The sequence below is a fragment of the Chlorocebus sabaeus genome, chromosome 14 (assembly GCF_047675955.1).
Source record: "Chlorocebus sabaeus isolate Y175 chromosome 14, mChlSab1.0.hap1, whole genome shotgun sequence".
Classification (NCBI taxonomy): Eukaryota; Metazoa; Chordata; class Mammalia; order Primates; family Cercopithecidae; genus Chlorocebus; species Chlorocebus sabaeus.
In genome coordinates, this window is record NC_132917.1 from 90,463,521 (window position 1) to 90,484,238 (window position 20,718).

General features: G+C 39.4%; 1 protein-coding gene and 1 gene segment (V, D, J or C); both read right to left on the bottom strand.

Annotated features, from left to right (window-relative positions):
• Positions 1-20,718, bottom strand: part of LOC103241327 (immunoglobulin kappa variable 2-24-like) — a 978,355-nt gene that overhangs the window by 296,416 nt on the left and 661,221 nt on the right.
• Positions 5,001-17,785, bottom strand: LOC140713397 (uncharacterized). Its single transcript, XM_073023328.1, is given in 6 exon segments — positions 5,001-5,347; positions 5,480-5,579; positions 7,829-7,973; positions 17,237-17,373; positions 17,375-17,580; positions 17,737-17,785. Coding segments are annotated over 6 exon segments (984 nt in total).

Sequence of the window (20,718 nt, forward strand, 5' to 3'; positions counted from 1 at the left end):
AAGGAGTATCTGGAGTTGCCTGAGCTGCCTCTTTGGTTTCCACAAATGTTTTCAGTCCATTTAATTCATTATAATAAACACCTTTCTGCCTAACCAGCCATAATCGCTTTTCTTAGATCCAACTGATTCAGTGATAAAACTAAAGAGAAAAAATAAATACACTTTTCAACGTTTAAGCTGACCAGGAGGCTCTCCCTGGTGTTTATACTCCATATCCCACTATGCGTTTCATCTTCCCTTTGCCTCACTGGGGATCCAAGTGCAGGGAATGCTTCACATGACTGTGATCCCTAGAACTTCATCCTGATGACTGGTGAAATCTTCTCTGAGTTTTACCAGTGGAAATGGCAATAAATAGAAACATTCCAGAAGGTCCCTTAGAGTCCATATTTTCTGTACTTCATCTCTAAAATATGTAAAATCAATTTTATTTGTTCTTGCTTTATATGGGCTAGATCTATGGCCCCAGCACATACTCTAACACCCTGTGTTGACAACTTATCCCATATTGCATTAATTCTAAATGGTCACATGCTTATCATATCATTTCTTCCAATTTCATGGAATAATTGTCATTCTACCTTTTAGATTAGGAACCATCAACCAGAAAACCACAGCCCTGACTAAATAGAAATAGAGTATTTCAAGTTGTTCAGTTGGCATAACAGTGATGAGTCTACAGCTCATTTTCAAGATATAAATATTCTGTTTATGGGAGTAAAAGCACCAATCATGGTTAGTGTTTCAGAGCCTCTACCACATCTGACAGCATAGCAATTCACTAGCACAAGGGTTTGTGTGCCAGCTTTGCTTGACTAATAATGAGTTTTTCCCTGTCTATAGGGAAAGCTGCACCTGTGCACATGACAGGAGCATGAGCTATACTTTTTTCACTTTTTTTGAAGTTAATAAGTTGCTTGATCCAAAGCCATATTACAGAATAATTTCCTGACTCTGATGAAAGCACTTGGAAAATCTTCAAATAATATTTATGCAGAAATATAACCAAAAATAAAGGCAAATTCATATATACGAAAATAACCAGTGCCCTCCTCATTTTACATGAGGTCTACTAGTGTCAGCCAACACCAGCTGTTAGTCTGAGCCTTCATGTGTGGTACAATGTTAGGGGTTCAGGAGGGGTCATTCTTCTTGGCAAATTGGGTGTTCAGAAGAGCCAGTAGCCCTTTAAGTCTCAGTTAGTTGAAATTCATACTGTTCAGTCCCCACAGGGACCTCCATTCATTCATGAGACTACCTGAGAAAGCTGGGAAAGGTGGCTGACTGAAGTCCATGTGTTGAATCATCCTCATTATTAAAAGCCCCCTGCTCATTAATGGCATTTCAACTAATATTCACTGGGAAAGCATTTTTTAAAATTTTGGCTCATATTTGAAATGTCTAGTCATAGCTCTTACAGAATCACTTTGTCTGCAATCATTTTGTTGCATTTCTTTGCTGGCCTGATGATCTGTCAAAACCAACAGCCAATATTATTACATTGTTGTTATGTTGGGAAAAGCTCAATGTCGGGAGAAGCTGAGGCAGGGCTTGCATGTCTGACATAATGTAAAAGAGTCTTGGAACATGTCTGGGGTCCAGGGTCTAAAACCCTTTGTGGCCTCTGGAACATACTCTGTGCTAAAGGGTGGAAGGCCACCCTGACGCACCATAATGTAAGCCCAGGACATAAAATCCCTTGTGGCTTGGATAAAATCTTGGGCTTATGGCTCTGGAATGTGTCTACACTTGCTGGCTCCTTGCTCTCCCAGGATCGATTGTATCTTGAACTGTATCTTATCTTATCGATTGTATCTTAAAAAAACCTACTCTCTATTATCTCAACTAGCAGAGCAAATGCTAAACCATCACAGGTGTAAATCATATGCATAATGCAATGTGTCCTTTTGACCTCCACATTCTCACCACCTGTTTCTTTGTTGGATTACCAATAAATAGCATGGGCTCCCAGAGCTTGGGGCCTTCGCAGCCTCCATACACTAGCGATGGTCCCTGGTGCCTACATTTCTCTCTCAAACTGTCTTTTTCTCAATCCTTTGCCTCTGCCGGACATTGTCACCGCTATGACCTGGTGTTGGGTATGATCACCCCAACACTGTTATCATTGTAATGTGATCATCAGATGTAACCCTTGCAGTTTACTCATTGTTATGGTTTTTACATTTCCAGGGCTTTCTTGACAATGGCACTGATGTGATTCCTACCAGCATCCATTGTTGTGAGAACTCTATTTGGAATATCATCATTGTGGGCATGAACATAATGGAGACTTTCATAGGATGCCATGAATTCAACATTAGTCAAAATTTGGTCTAGTCCTACTCTTGGAGCTCTACTGAGTTTGAAAAATATTTTAGGTAGGGACTAGCATTTGGTAGAATTGTAAAAATAAAGGCTACAAAGAAATTTTCTGTAGCAAGAGTAAGAACTATATGTGGTCCAGAATAGCATTATTTTATGGAATGTTACAAAAAATTTTAAATGTATTTAATTTAGATAAGAATTTTATAAATATGCATATATTGCATAGATGATAGAATAAATGTACTTAAATACAAATATATATTCAATATTATACATTCAATATATATAGTAGCCAACATATTATCAAAAACATATATATTCACTTCTATGTATCTTATATACATGTATGCATACTTTTTCATAAATAAGGTAAATTTTAATTTTTTATTGAAATACTAATTAGTTTTAATTTTGTCTTTAATTTTCTTTTAATAACTTTATAATTTGATTACTGAATATTCACATTTAAACCACCAATTCAAGAAAAATAACTATGTGTAAATATAGGTAGAGGTGTAAATATTGTATCAGTAAGCTTTTATGCATTAATGATTTATAACTTGCTAAATACACAACTCAGTGGCTGATAACAGTAAATACTTGTTTTCAAGTTCATGGATGCTCATGTTCACAATCATCTGACTGATCAAGGAAGGGCTCAGCTGAGTGGTTCCTCTGCAGGACACAGAGCTCATCTTCAGCCTATAGATATCAATTGTCTGAGGACAAAGCTGAATAGCAGTGACTACACATGACACAAGATTCTTGTGGCAGGTCACAGGAGTGAACATCCCAAACCAAACTGCACAGTTGAATTTAAGTCCAATAATTTCTAACATAGCTTCAGATATTTAAAATATAGTCCTTTATTTCAGTGAGTACAAATTTTCAAGAAAATGTTTACTCCATTTAATTATAGAGGTATTTGATCATTCCATGGACAAATAATTATGTTTTCATCCTTTATAACCTTGAAAATATTTGCAAATGCAAATTTGCATTAATAAGAAAATAAAGCTGGATGTGTTTTCAACATGTGGCTTTAAATATAATTTTAATAAATGGCCTCATTGGGGAAAAATCATTTTAACTTATGTAAATATCCTTTTTTGCTTCTCTTGTGTTCTACGGAGTGACCCAATAAGAGGTCCTCCCATGAGATTTGGACAGAAAAGGATGACTCAATATTCTCCCTTGGTACCTAGGACAGACACAGGAACAGAGATGAGGACTGGAGAAAAACCTGGAAAGATGCAGTAGGAAGTTGAGAGCATCAGCACCCCCACTCCTAAGCTTCTAGACAGGACTGAGGACCACATGGTTAGATAGCCCATACCTCAAGGGCAGAAACATTCTGGTTTCTGAGGGAGCACCAGAGAATCCCGCTTCTAATATCAACTTTCCTCGCTACTGTATCCGTGACTTTGAAAGGTTGTAGTGTGAAAGTTAATCGTAGGAATTGGGTCATTCTTGACATACCCAACAAAGCCAAGAAACCAGGGGGGAAAGGCACTCAGGGTGAAAAAGATTGTTTCTAGAATGCAATTGAAATAGGCCCTATTATCCCATTGGACTAATGTTTATTGCTTTTTGAAGAAACATAGAAATTGACTCCTCCAGTCTTAAAACTCAAGATAGTTAAATTTGTCTTATCTGAGTTCTTTTCTCAGGAAACCAACCATCAGGCCTCCCAGATACTATCAAAGGAGCTGAAACTTACATATCACTGAATCAGGACAGTGAGACATCAGACCCTTCACCCATTATGATTGACTAACTGACCTCCTGCTTCCTGTTGACCAAATTATCTTCCTTACCCCTCCCTAGTTCCTCTTCTCCCACATTTCTTCCATGCTATGTATACCCCTAATTTTAGTTGGTCAGGGAGACACATTTGAGAATGGCGTCCCATCTCCTCGGCTGCAGCACCTGATTAAAGCCTGTTGCTTGGCAATACTTGTTGTCTTAGTGATTGGCTTTCTGTGTGGTGAGCTGCAGGATCTACACCAAATCCCTGGTATTTCAGTAACAAAGTTCTCTGCAAGCTTCACTGCTTTGGTTTATTGTAACCTGAAACCAAATTTATCCACAACTTCTGAGATAACTTGATATTATTTTAGGATTCACTTTGTCCACCACTGCTTACCAGTCTGAGCTCGCCAGCTCCCAACCCTTCCTAGTGCCAATGAACTTTCTCAAAGAGCCACAGGTAACATTTTCCCTTTTTCATAAAACTCTAACCTTCTCTTTTTTCTTCCAACATACTGAAGACCACTGAGTTTTCCTGTATGCCCCATTTGGCAAATATTTATTTGCAAATGAAACATTAAATTTAGAGATTCATCTCTACATTTTATTTAGAATTCAGTAGGTTAGAGTTTAATTCTCCATATTAAGACAATTCCTACTTCAAATATCTATAGTGGCCTCTTCTCTGTTATATGAATTCCAACTGAAGTCGTAAACTAGACTCCTCAGGTGTCATGATCTCTGTATTTATTAAATCAGGAGAAGCATTGCTATGTCTGTGTAGTTGGGGCTGAGAAAGAGAAAAGAATTCAGGTGCAGAATTGACTTCATGTTCCCCTCTACCAACACCATCAGAGTGTGGCTGCATCTGAGGAACACTCTCAGCCCATGGAGGCATCAGGAGGAACAGCTGGGGCAGCCCAGCCTCACACATCTGCTTCCCTGGGGGTTTTTGTTCGGGTGTGTAACACTGTGGGAGGGGCACTGTTATGCTGTTGACAGTAATAAGTTGCAAAATCTTCAGGCTGCAGGCTGCTGATGGTGAGAGTGAAATCTGTGCCAGATCCACTGCCGCTGAACCTTGATGGGACCCCACTTTCCAAACTGGATGCCTTATAGATCAGGAGCTTAGGGGCTTTCCCTGGTTTCTGCTGATACCAGGCTAACCAGCTGCTAATACTCTGACTTGCCTGGCAAGTGATGGTGACTTTGTCTCCCACAGATGCAGACAGGGAGGAAGGAGACTGGGTCATCTGGATGTCACATTTGGCGCCTGAGATTGGAAATAGAAACACAAATATTCATACTATTTACCATATTATAGAAAGACTTCACTAAATAGCCAGGCAGTACTGACAACACTGGGTTTTCAGTACTTAAAACTGCTAGGGTTCTCCTTCTTTACCTGAGAGCCAGAGCAGAAGGAGCCCCAGGAGCTGAACGGGGACCCTCATGTCCATGCTGTGTCCTGACTGGGTCTGACTCCTGCACGAAGTGTGTCCAGCCTATTAATAAATCTTCAGGGCAGGAGGATGTGCTCTGAGAACATGCAAATGAGCTGGGGAGGGGTCAGGCTGGGCACAGCTGCACGGCTGGCTCATGTCAGTAACTCAGCACCAGCTCAGTGTCCCCAGGTGTCCCAGGTAAGACCAGGGTAGCCCAGATTTGTCTGCAGAGAATGTGTTTCTACAGTGACGGGTCTCTATAGTACCCAGAGACTAAATGAGGTGCACCTTATTCTTGTTTTGGGCACCTTCATAGTCTACCTTCTTTACTGCCATTGAGTATTATTTCCCAAAGTTCATCCGTCTTATGGTGGCCACTGCAGGGAGCATGTCCCTGCCATGCACCATCAATGACACTTTCTTCTTATACTTTTTATCAGTGTGTGGGGACATCATCCTGACCCAGACACCAACCTCCCTGTTTACATCTTTAGGAAAAAGATACTCAGTCTCTTACCAAGCAATTGCCTATGTACATGGAGAAATCAGTTGGATCCAGATGATTCTGGACAGGGATTTGCACTCATTATATCTCATACCTCTATTGTGCCCCAAAATGTCCCAGCCTGTCTCAGTAGCAGGGAAAGTGGATCCAACTATATCAGCATCAGTGGGTTGCAACATAGGGTTGTATAAAATTTTACTGATGACTAGTAGGGGAGCCAAATCACAGTGCTGTAGCCTGTGCACAAACCTTCCTGCTGCTTTGTAAGCAGCCTGAATTATAAGGGAACTTGCTTATATTGGGAGAAAGGAAGAAAGCTCCATTTGTCCTTTAAATGTTTGCTGAAAATGAATTGACAAAAGAATGATTAATAAGAGAAAAGGCAAACAAAATTCACTGAAAGTGCAGCAGGATATTATTGCAGGGTGATTACCCAGATAACTCAATGAGATCCAGTTATTCATATTTCCTTTCTACTGAAGAGGGAATTGGGAAGTGTAGGAAACCTAGAGATAATAGGTGAGAATAGAAGTGCATCTTCAAAAGAACAGGTATTAGCCTGTCTGGATAAAGCCTCAACTTCCAGTCTCTTCTATTTTTGATTCATGTTTTGTGTTAATCTTCCCTGATATAAAAATTCCCAGGAAGAATTTCCTTGACAATTGTTTTTCTTCTTGAGAATTTGCTTTTTGGCGGATAAGGGATATTTAGGAAAAGGCTTTTTATGCATTTGCTGCTTTCTAAATTCCTTTGGTTTCACATAATCATCATACCAATCTGCATAGTTTGAGATGTTATTTCCTGGATTCCTTTACTTGAAGCCAGCTGCCAAGATCCTATTCCGGAGAGATGCAGCTACAGATTGAATGAGCAGTTGACCCCTGAACAACGTGGAGGTTGGGGCACTTACCACTGGTGCAGTTGAAAACCTGTGTAGAACTTTTGCATCTTTAAGTACTATATTATATTTGACTGGAAGCCTTAGTGATAAAATAAATAATTAACACTTTTTTACATTATATATATTTTATACTCTATTCTTCCAATAAATTATGCTAAAGAAAAAAATGTTATGAAGAAAACCATAAAAATGAGCAAATACATTCAATACCGATTAAGTACTTGCTCTCAGGTGACACACAGAAGAAAATATAAGTGGATCTGCAAACTTCAAACCCAAGTTATTCAAGGGTTAACTGTACCAGGATGAATGTAGCAGTCCCCATCTGTGGTCTAGGGCTTTCCCCTTTGCTGTACCTCTGCTCACTTCCAATGGCTGTATATATGTCTTATGTTCTTTATGATCTTGGGCAGAGAACTCTTCCTACATGCATTTCTGGCCAGATGTCCTGGAATGTGTATATCTGAGGAAAGTGCTGTCGTGTGACTCTGTCCTCCAGAATCCATCTGTTGTAAAGTTAATTCTCAGTGTAATGGTATTGCCAGGTGGCGCCTGTTGGAATGTGTTTAGGTCTTGAGCGTGGAGCCCTCTAGTGGAATGCCAGTATAAACAGGGTTTATGGAGTTGGAATCTTTCTCTGTCTTCTGCTAGTCTGTCATGATAAGACAAAAGCCTTCCTTCCTTTGAAGAACTCAACTATCCAGGCATCATCTTGAAAGCAGAGAAAGCAGACCTTAACTTGCCCATGCCTTGATCTTAAACTTCCCATTCTCCAGAAGTGTGAGAAAATATATTTCTGTTTTTTATGAATTACACGGTGACAAGGAATCTGTTATAGCAGGTTGAAAGAGAACAGGAGAGACAGCTCACAATCAGTGAGGACAGGATGAGGTGTACACATACCTCAGCTTCCTCATCTCTCAGGTGGAACAGTCCAGAGGAGTTTAGTCCATGTTTCCACATGTGGTGGATCTTCAGTTCTCCTGAGTCAGGTGGGTTGTTGATGTGTCTTTTACCATTCATCTTCTGCCCCTCCTTCACTTTCCTCCTTTCCTCACAGTGTAAATTTACTGCTTAAACAGGAATCTTCATTGCTGGTGGACCCAAACCAAGATAGTAAAAAAAAATTATTAATCTTTTGTATGAGGGATATTTCTCATCTGAATTCTTATCGCTTCTGTTTCTTTGACATGTCGGACTATTCAGAAAGCACTTAATTTTTTTTGTTTGTTGGTTTTTACCAATCTATTTTAGATTGAATTTATTAAGTGATTTTTTTTTCTGTGTGTTTTGTAAACCAAAAATTAAGTTGTAAGCCACCAGTTAGCTGAATGGACTCCTCTTTTGGCAGAGAGAACTTCAAAGAAATTTGAAAAACTAGGTTAGGCCATGACTGGCAGGTGGATTTAGACGTGCCTCATTATACTCTCCTCCCTTTGGAGTTCAGACACAACTGACCAGCATTATCATTACAACAGAGATCTTTCGACTGACAAAACAGATGCTTTGTAGCAATAAGATACCATACTCCAACATGACAGATAATAGGCCCTGAAGAAAATCTAAAAATTTTACTCTAAAAATATTTCTTTTTCTTTTTTTTTGAGACGGAGTCTTGCTCTGTGCCCAGGCTGGGGTGCACTGGGGCAATCTTGGCTCACTGCAAGCTCCGCCTTCCGGGTTCACACCATTTTCCTGCCTCTGCCTTCCAAGCAGCTGGGACTACAGGCGCCCGCAACCACGCCCGGTTAATTTTTTGTATTTTTAGTAGAGACGGGGTTTCACCATGTTAGCCAGGACCGTGTTCATCTCCTGGCCTCATGATCTGCCCGCCTTGGCCTTCCAAAGTGCTGGGATTACAGGCGACGAGTTTTGATATACGAATACTGGCCATTAGAAACTGGGTCCAGCCAAACATGGCAATTCCCACATTCTTCCTTTATTTTTATTTTCATTTTTTATTTTAAGACGGAGTCTCGCTCCATCACCCCAGCTGGAGTGCAGTGGAAAGATTTCGGGTGACTGCAACCTCTGCCTCCTGGGTTCAAGCGATTCTCCTGCCTCAGCCTCCTGAGTAGCTGGGATTACAGGTGCATGCCACCACGCCCAGCTAATTTTTGTATTTTTAGTAGAGAGGAGGTTTCACCATGTTGGCCAGGATGGTCTGGATCTCTTGACCTCATGATCCACCTTCCTTGGCCTCCCAAAGTGCTGAGATTACAGGCTTGAGCCACAGCGCCCAGCTCCCACCTTCTTCTTCCTTGCCCCCACATGTGCCTGGCAACATGGCTGCCCCCATATATCCCCATGTGTGTAGAACATTATGGCACCCTGCATTTGCATATTAAAACGCTAGGGTGGGAGGGCCAGCTTTTTCTCAGGCTACATGAATGACATGCCTGGTCAAACCACTGCCCTGAGCCCTATGCAAATCAGACACCACCTCCTCCAGCTTCCTCATATAAGCAGCCATTTTCCACCGCACTGGAGTTTTCTCTTTGAATCCACCCTCCGTCTGTCTCTGTACGGGGGAGCTGTTTTCTTATTCCTTCCTTCCTGCATATTACACTTTTCGCTCCTTAAAACAACTCCACGCAAATCCGTGTCTTTTTAAACAAACCGGCGTGAGACTAAGAACCCTGGTGTTCCTCCAGTCATCGGAGTCCTATCATAAGGATTCTACCTTACATAGCAAAAGAAGAACTTGACAGATGTAAGTTAAGGACTTTGAGAATAAGCAACCTGGTTACCCAGATGAAACCAATATAATCACAAAGGTCTTTAAAATAGAGGAGGAGACTTGCAGTCGAGAGGAGCTGGGACAATGGTGAGGGATGTGGTTTGAGGAAGGAAGGGGCCATGGAACCAGAAATGTGGGAGCACCTGGAAGATAAAAAGCAGAAGATCCAGTTCTCTCCTCTGGAACATCCAGAAGGATTGCAACTCTACTGACCCCTTAACATTAGCTCAGTGAGAATGCGGACTTCGGGAACTACAGGGTGATACATTCATGTTGTGTGAAGCCAATAAGACTGTGGCAATTTAAACAGCAGCATTGGAAACTCATGCAAGGGCGAGAGATGTCTTTCACCTCACTGAGCACATGGTTGTCCTCTGTTCTTGGAAATATTTTCACCTTGTTTTCTGGTGTCAGTTATGACAAGAGACAGAGAAAATTTTTCCGAGAGAAGAGCTAACACGAGAATTTGTTTATAGCTAGAAAATCTCTTGGGAAAATCCCATGATTATCTCTTATTATGATCTGGGTATCACAGAGTTTGAGGTCAGATCTCACAGCACATGATAGGAGGAAGAGGGTTTTGTTAGTTGGTTTGTTTTCATATTAGGAGGGAAAATTATATTTTCAGGACACAATCTGAGAGAGGCAGACTGAGTCAGAGATATTGTAAGAGAAAGAGGAGATGTGGAAGGAGTCAGGGCGATGAAACATGTGTCCCTCCTCCCAAATCTGAAAGAAAGTCATTGATTTTAGAAGGTGAAGCAAAGCTCTTCAACTTGTATCTTCTTATGAAGGATCAAATTCTTCCCAGAGTCCCTGCTCCTCCTTCACTCCCCTGATGTTGCATTGTGAGGCTAATCACATGTGGCCTTAATCCCTGCTCCTGTCCCAGGGTGGGGAGGCTCACTATCCTCACCATGCCCAGCAGGCTAGAGCTGGTGCCCTAGGCACCATAGGAGAAGAGGATGGTTTCTGTGCAGGCGATAAGGGCTTTTATCACACATTACATTTCACTATAATTCTAAGTAAAGTTGTCTGGAGAGAAGAAAACATATGGGCAACTTTATCTAGTGGGGTTGGAAGAGGCCAGGCTCTGAGAATGACAATGAATTCACATGTCTACTTTTCCAGATGGCAAATGCTAGCTTTAGCAATTGTAGAAATGTGGACTTTGAGTTTAAGAACAAGACAGACTTTCAGGTACTTCGTTAAATGAGGAGACATTTGGAATAAGGTCCTTAGCTCAGGGTTAAGGTCAGGCTGGCAGGCCCTGGGCTGTGGAGGAAGCAGCAGCTCTCCTGAGCCACAGGGCTGAGGACCTGGGAGGAACCACAGGCCCTGCCCACAGGTCTGCTTGGTGGGGCTTCAGAGAAGGAAACTGCTCACAAATTCATGGGAGCTGCATTAAGCATACATCGTACAGCCTGGCAAGAGTGAAAATCTCAGAGACTTTCACTGGACTCCCTGGTCATGAATGACTTTGCCCCTGCTGGAGTCAAAGAGGGAGGGTCAGCAAATGTCCTCAAAGTCTTTACTCAGCCAGACTCTGTTCTGCTTGGAAAGAAAAGGAACACATGCTACACAAATAAACATAAAATGATGTGTATCTGTAATAAGAATTTCTAATATAAATTTTACATATCGAATACATATATTTTAGAATTAAGTTGTATGCATATAATTGCATATACTATGTATCTATTTATGGATAAATATGTGGAACACATTTATATATAAAAATATATAACTTTGGTTCCTACTATATGACATAGTTTTAAACTTTAACAAATTGGAAATGAACAAATATTTGGAGAAACAATGACAAAAACTTTTCGAAAGTAATAAAAATATTCTTAGATGAAAATATTCAATAAAACCCTTTTAGTCAATAGAAATTAATAACTGAACACATTACATTAAAATGTAGAAAGACAAAAAAATCTTCATTGCATCAGAAGAAAAGCAGAAACTATACACAGAGACACAACAACCTAGCCATTGACAGATGGTAAAAATGTCTGGAAATTTCTAACAGAAAAATTGACAAAAAGATGGTTTTTCTTAGGCCCCCACACCAGCCTCTGTCTGGAACCTGACTTTGTCTTTGAGGTAGTAGAATCTGTGATGAGGTTTTGAGTTGGGCAGTGAAATCACAGAAGGGCAGGCTGTGCTCTGGGTGCTGCGGAGGACAGGAGGACACTCCTTCAGGGTCAGTGATGCTGAGAGTTCGAGGGGAGACTCAGCATGGAGCTGCCTGTGAGTCGCCCCAGCACTGCTGTCTGGACAGTGATCATCTCACAAGTGTACTCGGATGCCAGTGGATGGCCCAAACGTGGGCTCAGGTTGGACAAGGACAAAGCTTTAGGGATGACTATGTGGGGCTCATTTGATCTTCTGAAGTTTCAGCACAACCATAATAAATCATATGGGAAGAGACAGAAATCACAAGGTTGTGATTTTTCAAGTGGTATTAAAATATATCCCCTCTGCTCATTTTTCCCTCCAGGATGTACCAACTGATATACCTGTAACCAAAGTCACCGTTTTTAATTGTTGTTTTAGTAACTGATAGCCTGTGTGCGGAGTTCCTAAGTAACTGGGAAGCCAGACCATCACTCCTATGGGTGAAGCCAGGAAGTGACTGTGGATGTGAATAAATGTGAGTTTCATGTACTCGTCTCCAAAGACACAGGCCGCTGATCTGGGGAGAACCTGAGTTATTTCACTTTCCCATACCCAGACGAGAGGACACTTTGATCTGTGTTCATCTGATGAGCTCTAAACACTGGACCATATTCTGAAGCTCTAGTTCACACTTCTTTTCTGTGCTAGAGGGACCCTCTCACTGACATGTATTATACTTTCTGCATAGGACAGTCTGTGATACATACAACTTGTTTTCTGCTAAATGCCCATCAATCATGTCATTTATGAGTCTTCCATAAGTGTTACCTGCCCTATGGCTATGGGCTCTTCCAAAAAAATGGGCCAGAGGAAGAGCTGTGAAACTGTACGTGGATGAAAAGTGTAAGTTTCAAAATAGGATAAAAAAGTGGTGATAATAATATTCCAAATTAGTCTGGGCTCTTGGCTGTGATTGCTGGTAAGTGCGAAGGTGTCTAAGTTTGGTTTTTATTAGTTTTATTTCAATTGGTAAAGCAGCCAGAGTATAGTGCACTCATTTTGAATGTGCAACTGAATAAAGTTTATGTGTAATTCATTGTCCGGATGGAATGATAGGATATTTCATATTCCCTTGTGTTTCCTTCATGGACAATATTTATTAGTTATCACCCTTCCCACTCAGCAAAAGTAACTGTCTTTCTGACATCTACACAATCACTTAGGTTTTCCTGTCTTGAACTTCATATGAACAGCATTAAGTGTATTTTTATCTTTTTAGCCTTGGTATTATTCCTCACTACTTTTGAGGCCGTCATTTCTTCCAGTGGACTCAAGGTCCATCTGATGTCATTTTCTGTGATTCCGAAGGATTTTCTCTCAAATGTTTTATAAGTTATAGCTGCTATGAAGAATGTATTTTGTTCACCAAAATTTATTTTTGTTTTCTTGTTAGATTTGAAGGATATTTTCACTGGATAGATTTCCTGGCTGCGTTTTTTTTTTTTTTTTTTTTTCCTTTTCAGCATTTAAATATGTCATTTTACTGCTTCTAGCCTCTATTGGTCCCGATGAAATCTTAGCCAATGGCTACGTTCTTGTGTCTCTGTATATAGTTTCTGCTTTTATTCTGATGTAATGAAGATTTTTTTCTTTGTCTTTCAACATTTTAATATAATGTGTTCAGTTATTAATTTCTGTTGACTGTCTAAAAGGGTTTTATTGAATTTTTTCATCTAAGAATATTTTTTATTACTTTTGAAGAGTTTTGTCATTGTTTCTCCAAATATTTTTTCAGCCACTTTCTCTGTTTCTCCTCCTTTGTGACTCTCATCATACATTTGTTGGTATCCTTTGCTCTGAGCTATAAATCTCTGAAGTTTCTTCCTTTTTTTCTAAACATTTTCTTTATGCTCAATCATTTCCATTCCTCTATTTTCAAGTTAACTGATTGTTCTGTCATCTCAATTTGCTATTAGACCTAGCTAATAAGTATTTAAATTGGATTATTGTACTTTTCATTTCTAGAGTTCCCGTTTGGTCATTTTTTATACTTTCCATTTCTTTTCTTGAGGTCCTATTTGCTGAATCTTCTTTTTTTAAATATTTTCTTTTTTTTATGTCAGTGATCATAGTTTTAAAAATAATTATTTGGACTTCTGCATATTAACTGCGTTGTAGTCTTTGTTAAAGCCAATAATGAGGACAAGTGAGAATCAACATTCATTGGCTATTTTCCATGGTTATTATTGTAGTTGCTTTATTTTTCTTCCTTCAATATAGATCATACCCCTCAATTTTTTTTTCAGGATTTTTTAAAATTGAAAACGGTACAGTTTTGACAATGTATTATAGTACCTCTCTTTAGATTGTGGGGTTTTAATTTTAATTTTAATTTTAATTTTTTTTTTAAGAAAGAGTCTCACTTTGTCACCCAGGCTGGAGTGTGGTGTTGTGATGATAGCTTGCTACAGTTTTGAAATCTTGGGTTCCAGCGATCCTCCAGCTTTATCTTCCTGTGTAGCTGAGACCTATAGAGGCATGCCACCACTCTCTGCTATTTTTACAAAAAAAAAAAGAAAAATTTTTAGAGATAAGGGTGTCACTGTTTTGGCCAGCCTGGTCTTGAACTCCTCGTCTCATGTAATCCTTCTGCATTCGCCTCTCAAGTACTGGGATTACAGGCTTGAGCTACCATGTCAGGCCTGGAATTTGTTTCATTTTTCTGAGCATTTTAAAACTTTGTTTCTTAGTTACTTGTCAGAACTTACTGATAGTACCTGACTTATGATATTTGGAGTTATCATTTTTTGACTTTCAGATGATGTGAAAGTGATATGCATTCAAGTAGAAATAGTACTTGTAGCATTCATACAAAGATTCCATCTTCTCTTTCAATAGAGTATTCAATAAATTGCATGAGACATTCAACACTTTGTTGTAAGATAAAGTTTGTGTTAAATAATGTTGCCTTACTGTAAGCTAATGTAAGTGTACTGAGAACATTTAGGATAGGATAGGCTGAGCTAGTGGATTACATATATTAAATGTATTTTGAATGCATGATATTGAAAAATCTATATCTTACATGGTGTTTAATCACTGATATCTCTGCTTCTTTTTATTCTTAATATTTAGTTTGAATTTATAGGAACTGCACATGGATCTGCACAGCTTAGTGGTCACCAATGATTTGAGAAGTTTTGCTCAAATATCTGGAGCTTATAAATCTATCTTCTGTCAATCCATCTGTGTGTAGTTTAAAAAGCACAAGCAAAATGCAGCCAGTTCTTACCTCCCTCTGGTTTTACCTTGCACCAGGCACTCCTGTGTCTCATCACTCATATCTATAGCTTCTAAGTCACCAGGAATATGTGCAGAGATTGTTTCAGCATATGGCTCTATCTTACCCAGGAATCTGCTATTTACTGTCAGCAGATGTACTACTTGCCCCAAACAGGGCATCATCTTGGACTAGCAAAACTGTGGGCTTTTTCTGTTCATTTCCTGTGGAGTTCTCCATGTTTAGCTGGAAACACTGAAGAAGTTTACTCCTTGGCTTTACTCAAGTTCACTCCCTTTGGCAGCAAGCTGCTAGCTTTATTTGCTATCCTCATATTAGTAAAACTCCAGTTCTGTAATTCATGCTGACTGAGCTGTGGGTAGAAGGGTGCTGTCACAGGCAAAAGACTACAGACTTTTTCTGTCCTTACTCAAAGCACTAGTACTTTTTTTTTCTATAAAGAATATATATCTTTAATTATTTTATGCTTCATCAATTTTCAGAGTGCTGAAGTAGTTTTGATTTTTTAGCTTTGTATTTATGTATGTGTTTGTTATTTATTTTTGCACAGAAGGTTTATTAAACTCTTTATGATGTCATAAACAGAGATGCCTTCTAAAATGCATTTAAATGAATATAATAGCCACGCTGAAGTGGAATGAGGTTATTTACTAACATAACCAATTTTGGACTTGAGAACATGAACTCTGAACCCTCAGTTTAAAGAGAAACCAAAGTTCTAACAAATAGAGAATCCTGATACCTAGTTTTCACATTCATGAAGGAACGCACTGTTAATTTTTAAGATGCCTTCTTTGTATTCTAGAACTGAGCAAATCAGTGATTACACTCTACATAATGGGAAGTATGATTGTCTTTAATAGAGATAAGAATTAGAAATAGGTAAAGGTACAAAATAGGAGGAAACTTGTGGAATTGTTTAAAAACCACCTTTTCCTTATTTTTCAGTTACTTATGTGTGTGTTTTAAATTTATGTGGAAATACTTTTAGACCTAAAATTTGAAAAATACAGTTAAAATGGTTCACATATGCTCCTCCTCCAGCTTTCTCGAATGTCAGCATCATAAATAACCACAGTATAAGTATCACAACCATGAAATGAACATAGATATAATGTTATTAGTTAACTCATTTAAAATCCCATATGGATTTCACTGCTTTCTTCCACTGATGACTTTTTTATGTTACAAGATAAAATTCAGCTTTCTGTATTTTATTTGGTTATCCTATCCTTAATATGTTTAAATCTGTGATAGTTTTTCACTTTTGTTTTCTTTCATGGCCTTGAAACTTTGGAAGGTTACTGGCCAGTTATGTTGACGAATGTCCTCCCAGTTGGGTTTGTATGATATTTACTATTGATTCAATTCACACCATTAATTTTTGGCAAGAATAGTACAGATAGGATATATCCTCAGTGCTTCCTATCAGATGTTACATAATGTCAACATGTCTTATAGGTGGTAATAAATGAATATGATCAATGAAATCCCTTTTGGAAGGAAACCTTGGACAAAAATAATGAAAACAACTGCTTCTATCACTCCTTCTACTTGGTCATTTGCAGATGTCATTAGGACTAGTCTGTTGCTTCCTTTCTAATATGTACTTTATTTTTACAAACTTTAATGTTTTTACACTATACTGCATCATAGAGAAAATTGAAGAAATATTTAGATCACTTTTAAACGGCAAATGTTTCCATAGTAACCATTTGCGCTGAAATGTTGATAGCCTGAAGAAAGAAAAAGAATGGGATTTATTCAGCCTTGGTAGTAGCTTCAGGCGAGCAGCTCTTACTGAGTCAACTATTGAGATAAATAGAATTTTCTACTACTTAGAATGTTGCAGAATTCAAATGGAGCAGTGTAGCATGCACTGAGCTACTTCGACAGGGAAAGTGAAGAACAACTGGGGCTACATAAGGATTCATACAGTGAGACACTATTTCTGGAAACCTGGGATTCTGGTGCCTCAGTTGAAGAGAGTCCAAGAATCAGAGTCCAAATTGTTCAAGGATTTTTTTTTTTTTTTTTTTTTTTTTTTTTAGAATCACAAAATGTCCAAATAAAGCAGAGATGCTAAAACTCAGTGACCACCACACTAGCTGTCTATAAAGGAAGCAGCTGGTAAAATCTAGTAAACATTGATGGTCTTGTTGATGTTTTTGTTTCATTTTGAATCACTGTGGGAGATAAGTTACTACCCTGCTGACAGTAATAAACTCCAACATGTTCAGGCTCCAGGCTGCTGTTGGTGAGAGTGAAGTCTGTCCCAGATCCCGCTGCCACTGAACCTGGCTGGGATGCCAGTGGCCCTGCTGGATGCACCATAGATGAGGATCCTGGGAGCCTGCCCAGGTTTCTGCTGGTACCAGGCTAAGTAGCTGCCAACACTCTGACTGGCCCTGCAGGAGAGGGTGGCTCTTTCCCCTGGATACAAAGACAAGGTGGCTGGAGACTGCGTCAACACTGTTTCTCCGGTGGTATCTGAGATTGGAAATAAAACAGAAATGTACTCATGTAATCAAGATCAAGAGTAGAGTCAAAATTGTTGATCTACATGGAATTTTAATTGTATTTCTTGCTGAGCAGAGGTGGCAGGAGTTTTCACTGATATGCAAAACCACCTTATGTTCCCCTCACCTGGGAGCCAGAGCAGCAGGAGGAAGAGAAGCTGTGCTGGGGCTTCCATGGTTCCCTCTGGATCCTAACTGAGCAGTTCCTTCCCAGAACTCTGACCCAGGCATTGATATGGGCTCTGGAAGGTAGGGCAGCTGGGAGGGACATGCAAAGCAGCTGGGGTGGGAACTGGGCTTCCAGCTGCAGGGACCACCTGCTTCTTCCTCTCTGCACTGAGCATCCTGCGCCTCCCTGGTTGTCAGTTCAGAAAAGTCTGTTGGCTCAGTCTGAGTGTAGAACTTCCCCCTTGTGCTCACAGAATTTCAGTCCTGTGTCTTTCTTCTCCTCAATCACCTGAATTATCCAGATGATGTTTGGTACAAGGCTGTTAAGAACAAAATAAAAGACTGTGTTTTCATTTCTCTCTTCCTATCCTCAATATGCCCAGTCATCTTCCTAAGTGCATTATTGGATCTATTGAAATGAAGACTCTGTTAGAACTTAATCTTCCAGATATATCTTTCATTTGCTTGTTAGTAATGTTTTCTGAGGGTCCTGAAGCTTTCCATTAACCCCCACACATGCTCTTTGAATTAAAATCTTCTGTTTACAGTCACATCTCCTAGCAGGCCCTGACATAGATGCTCCATGGCTTGCTGATTGCTTGAAATTGAACAAGTAACTTAACTTCCCTGTGTCTCAGTTTCCATATCTGTGTAACTGTGACAATAGTGGTACCTGCCTTACAGTGCTGTAGACAGTTTAAAGAAAATAAGACGAGCATTTTCAATAGTATTCAGGACATTATGTATGCAGGAATTAATTTTGTTTTTATTGTTTAAGTATTCAGCACTACAGTCATCATCATTATAAATATACTTAGCATGGAAAATAGTCTTAAATCTAATCCGAGAACGTTTTATCCACAGTCAAATTAAATTCTAAGGTGTTTTCTTCAGTAACTATACACAACTCTTAAAATCCTAATGATTTGGTCTTAATCTGTGCTAAATCAGACCTTCAATCATTCCCACCCATCCCTGTCTAACACATTACTTCTCATCATCCATTATCAAAATGTTACCCAGAAAAGGTTACCATGTCCTGTTGCTGTCCTTCTTTATCATATAATCTTCATTCTACCTTGTTATCTTTTGTCTTATTCTGGCCCCAGGACTGACAATAAGGATAAGTTACCATCATTACTTGTGGGCTTGCTCCAGTATAATAGTGTCTGGATTTTATCTTGGAAATGAGGACTCTGTCTTGCAAAGAAACATATTCATTGGGTCAATGTGTTATGAAATAAAAGGTTTTATCTATTTATGATCCAATAATTAATTTAGAATGATTTGAATAGTTTTTTTATGATAAAAAGAAGATGATATAAGAGAAAAATATAATACGATAGTAAACACAAGCTAATATAATACTTGCTTCATGGATTTTTGCATACATGTTAGACATATGCTGGGTATATGTGTGCAATGATAATCTACAAACTGAATGCTAACTAGTTTAAGGAATGCCTGCATTACACTGAGTCTTGCCCACTTTTCCAATTATAAACAGAAAGCCACAGTACTATTTGCATCTGTATCAAATCTTCTAGCTGCTATGGTAATGGTAGAGCAGATTTAACGGTAGAGATAAAAGCCTTGGAAGTAGTAGAGGCTTGTCCTATGATATTATGGCTGTTGCCGTGGTTGTTGTTAGGAAATACGGTGGGAGTGAAAGCAGGTAGATTTATAAGCTCTGCTCTTCCTCACACTCACAGTGCCCTCTAGAGATGAATAGATGGTGTCCAGGAATCTCTGACACCTCTTAGAAGTCTGTTGCTCTTTCCAGAATGTTTCCTGACAAGTATTGTATTGAGTCACAGATTAAGTGAAACTGGGTGTAGAAGAAAGGACTAGAGCAAGGGAAGAAGTTTTCCACCCCAGATAGTTATTGTAGGGACAAGGAAATGGAATTTTTCATAGATTTATGCCACACTTCTATCATGGTGGGGAGAGAGGCATCAAACCAGGCTCATTCCTGAAAGAATTATTACATTTTCTAAAAGAGAAAATACGTGTATTTCTTGTCAAATAGATGTTTAAAATTCAAAGCTATTGACTTTTTTTTTGATCGAGTCTCACTCTGTCACCCAGGCTGGAGTTCAGTGACATGATCTTGGCTCACTGCAACCTCCATCTCTCTGTTTAAAGCAATTCTCCTGCCTCAGCCTCCCAAGTAGCTGGGATTACAGGTGTGTGTCAACATACCCAGCTTATTTTCATATTTTTAGTAGAGATGGGGTTTAGCCATGTTGGCCGGGCTAGTCTCAAACTCCTGACCTCAGGTGATCTGCCTGCCTCGGCTTCCCAACGTGCTGGGATTACAGGCTTGAGCCACTGTGTCCGGCCCTACTGATGTATTAAGATCATTCATCTTCTTGAATACACCATGTGGTAAAGTGCAAATCCACACTTTAAACTTGAGATTTCTACTCCTATGTGAATCATACTAGTGAGGAACAAAAAACTTCTGTATTGGTTGGGAGATGATGTTTGACAGTGGTCAGTTTGTGAAGTGGAGGTTTATATCACAGTACTTTTTACAGTGTTACATATGAAAATGGTGAATGGCCTCATACCCAGAAAAATTAGCATTTTTTATGAGCTGTATGACAACCCCCAAGAAAGAATTGAATTGAAACCTGTGACTACTTGATGAAGGGTCATAAAGAATAGGGAAAGACTTGGGAGGCTGAGGAGGGCAGATCATGACGTCAGGAGATCGAGACCATCCTGGCTAACATGCAAACCCCGTCTCTACTAAAAATACAAAAAAAATTAGCCAGGTGTGGTGGAGTCCCAGCTACTCTGGAGGCTGAGGCAGGAGAATGGCATGAATCTAGGAGTCAGAGGTTGCAGTGAGCCAAGTTTGCACCACTGCACTCCAGCCTGGGTGATAAAAGGAGGCTCTGTCTCAAAAAAAAAAAAAAGAGGCAAAGAGAAAGGA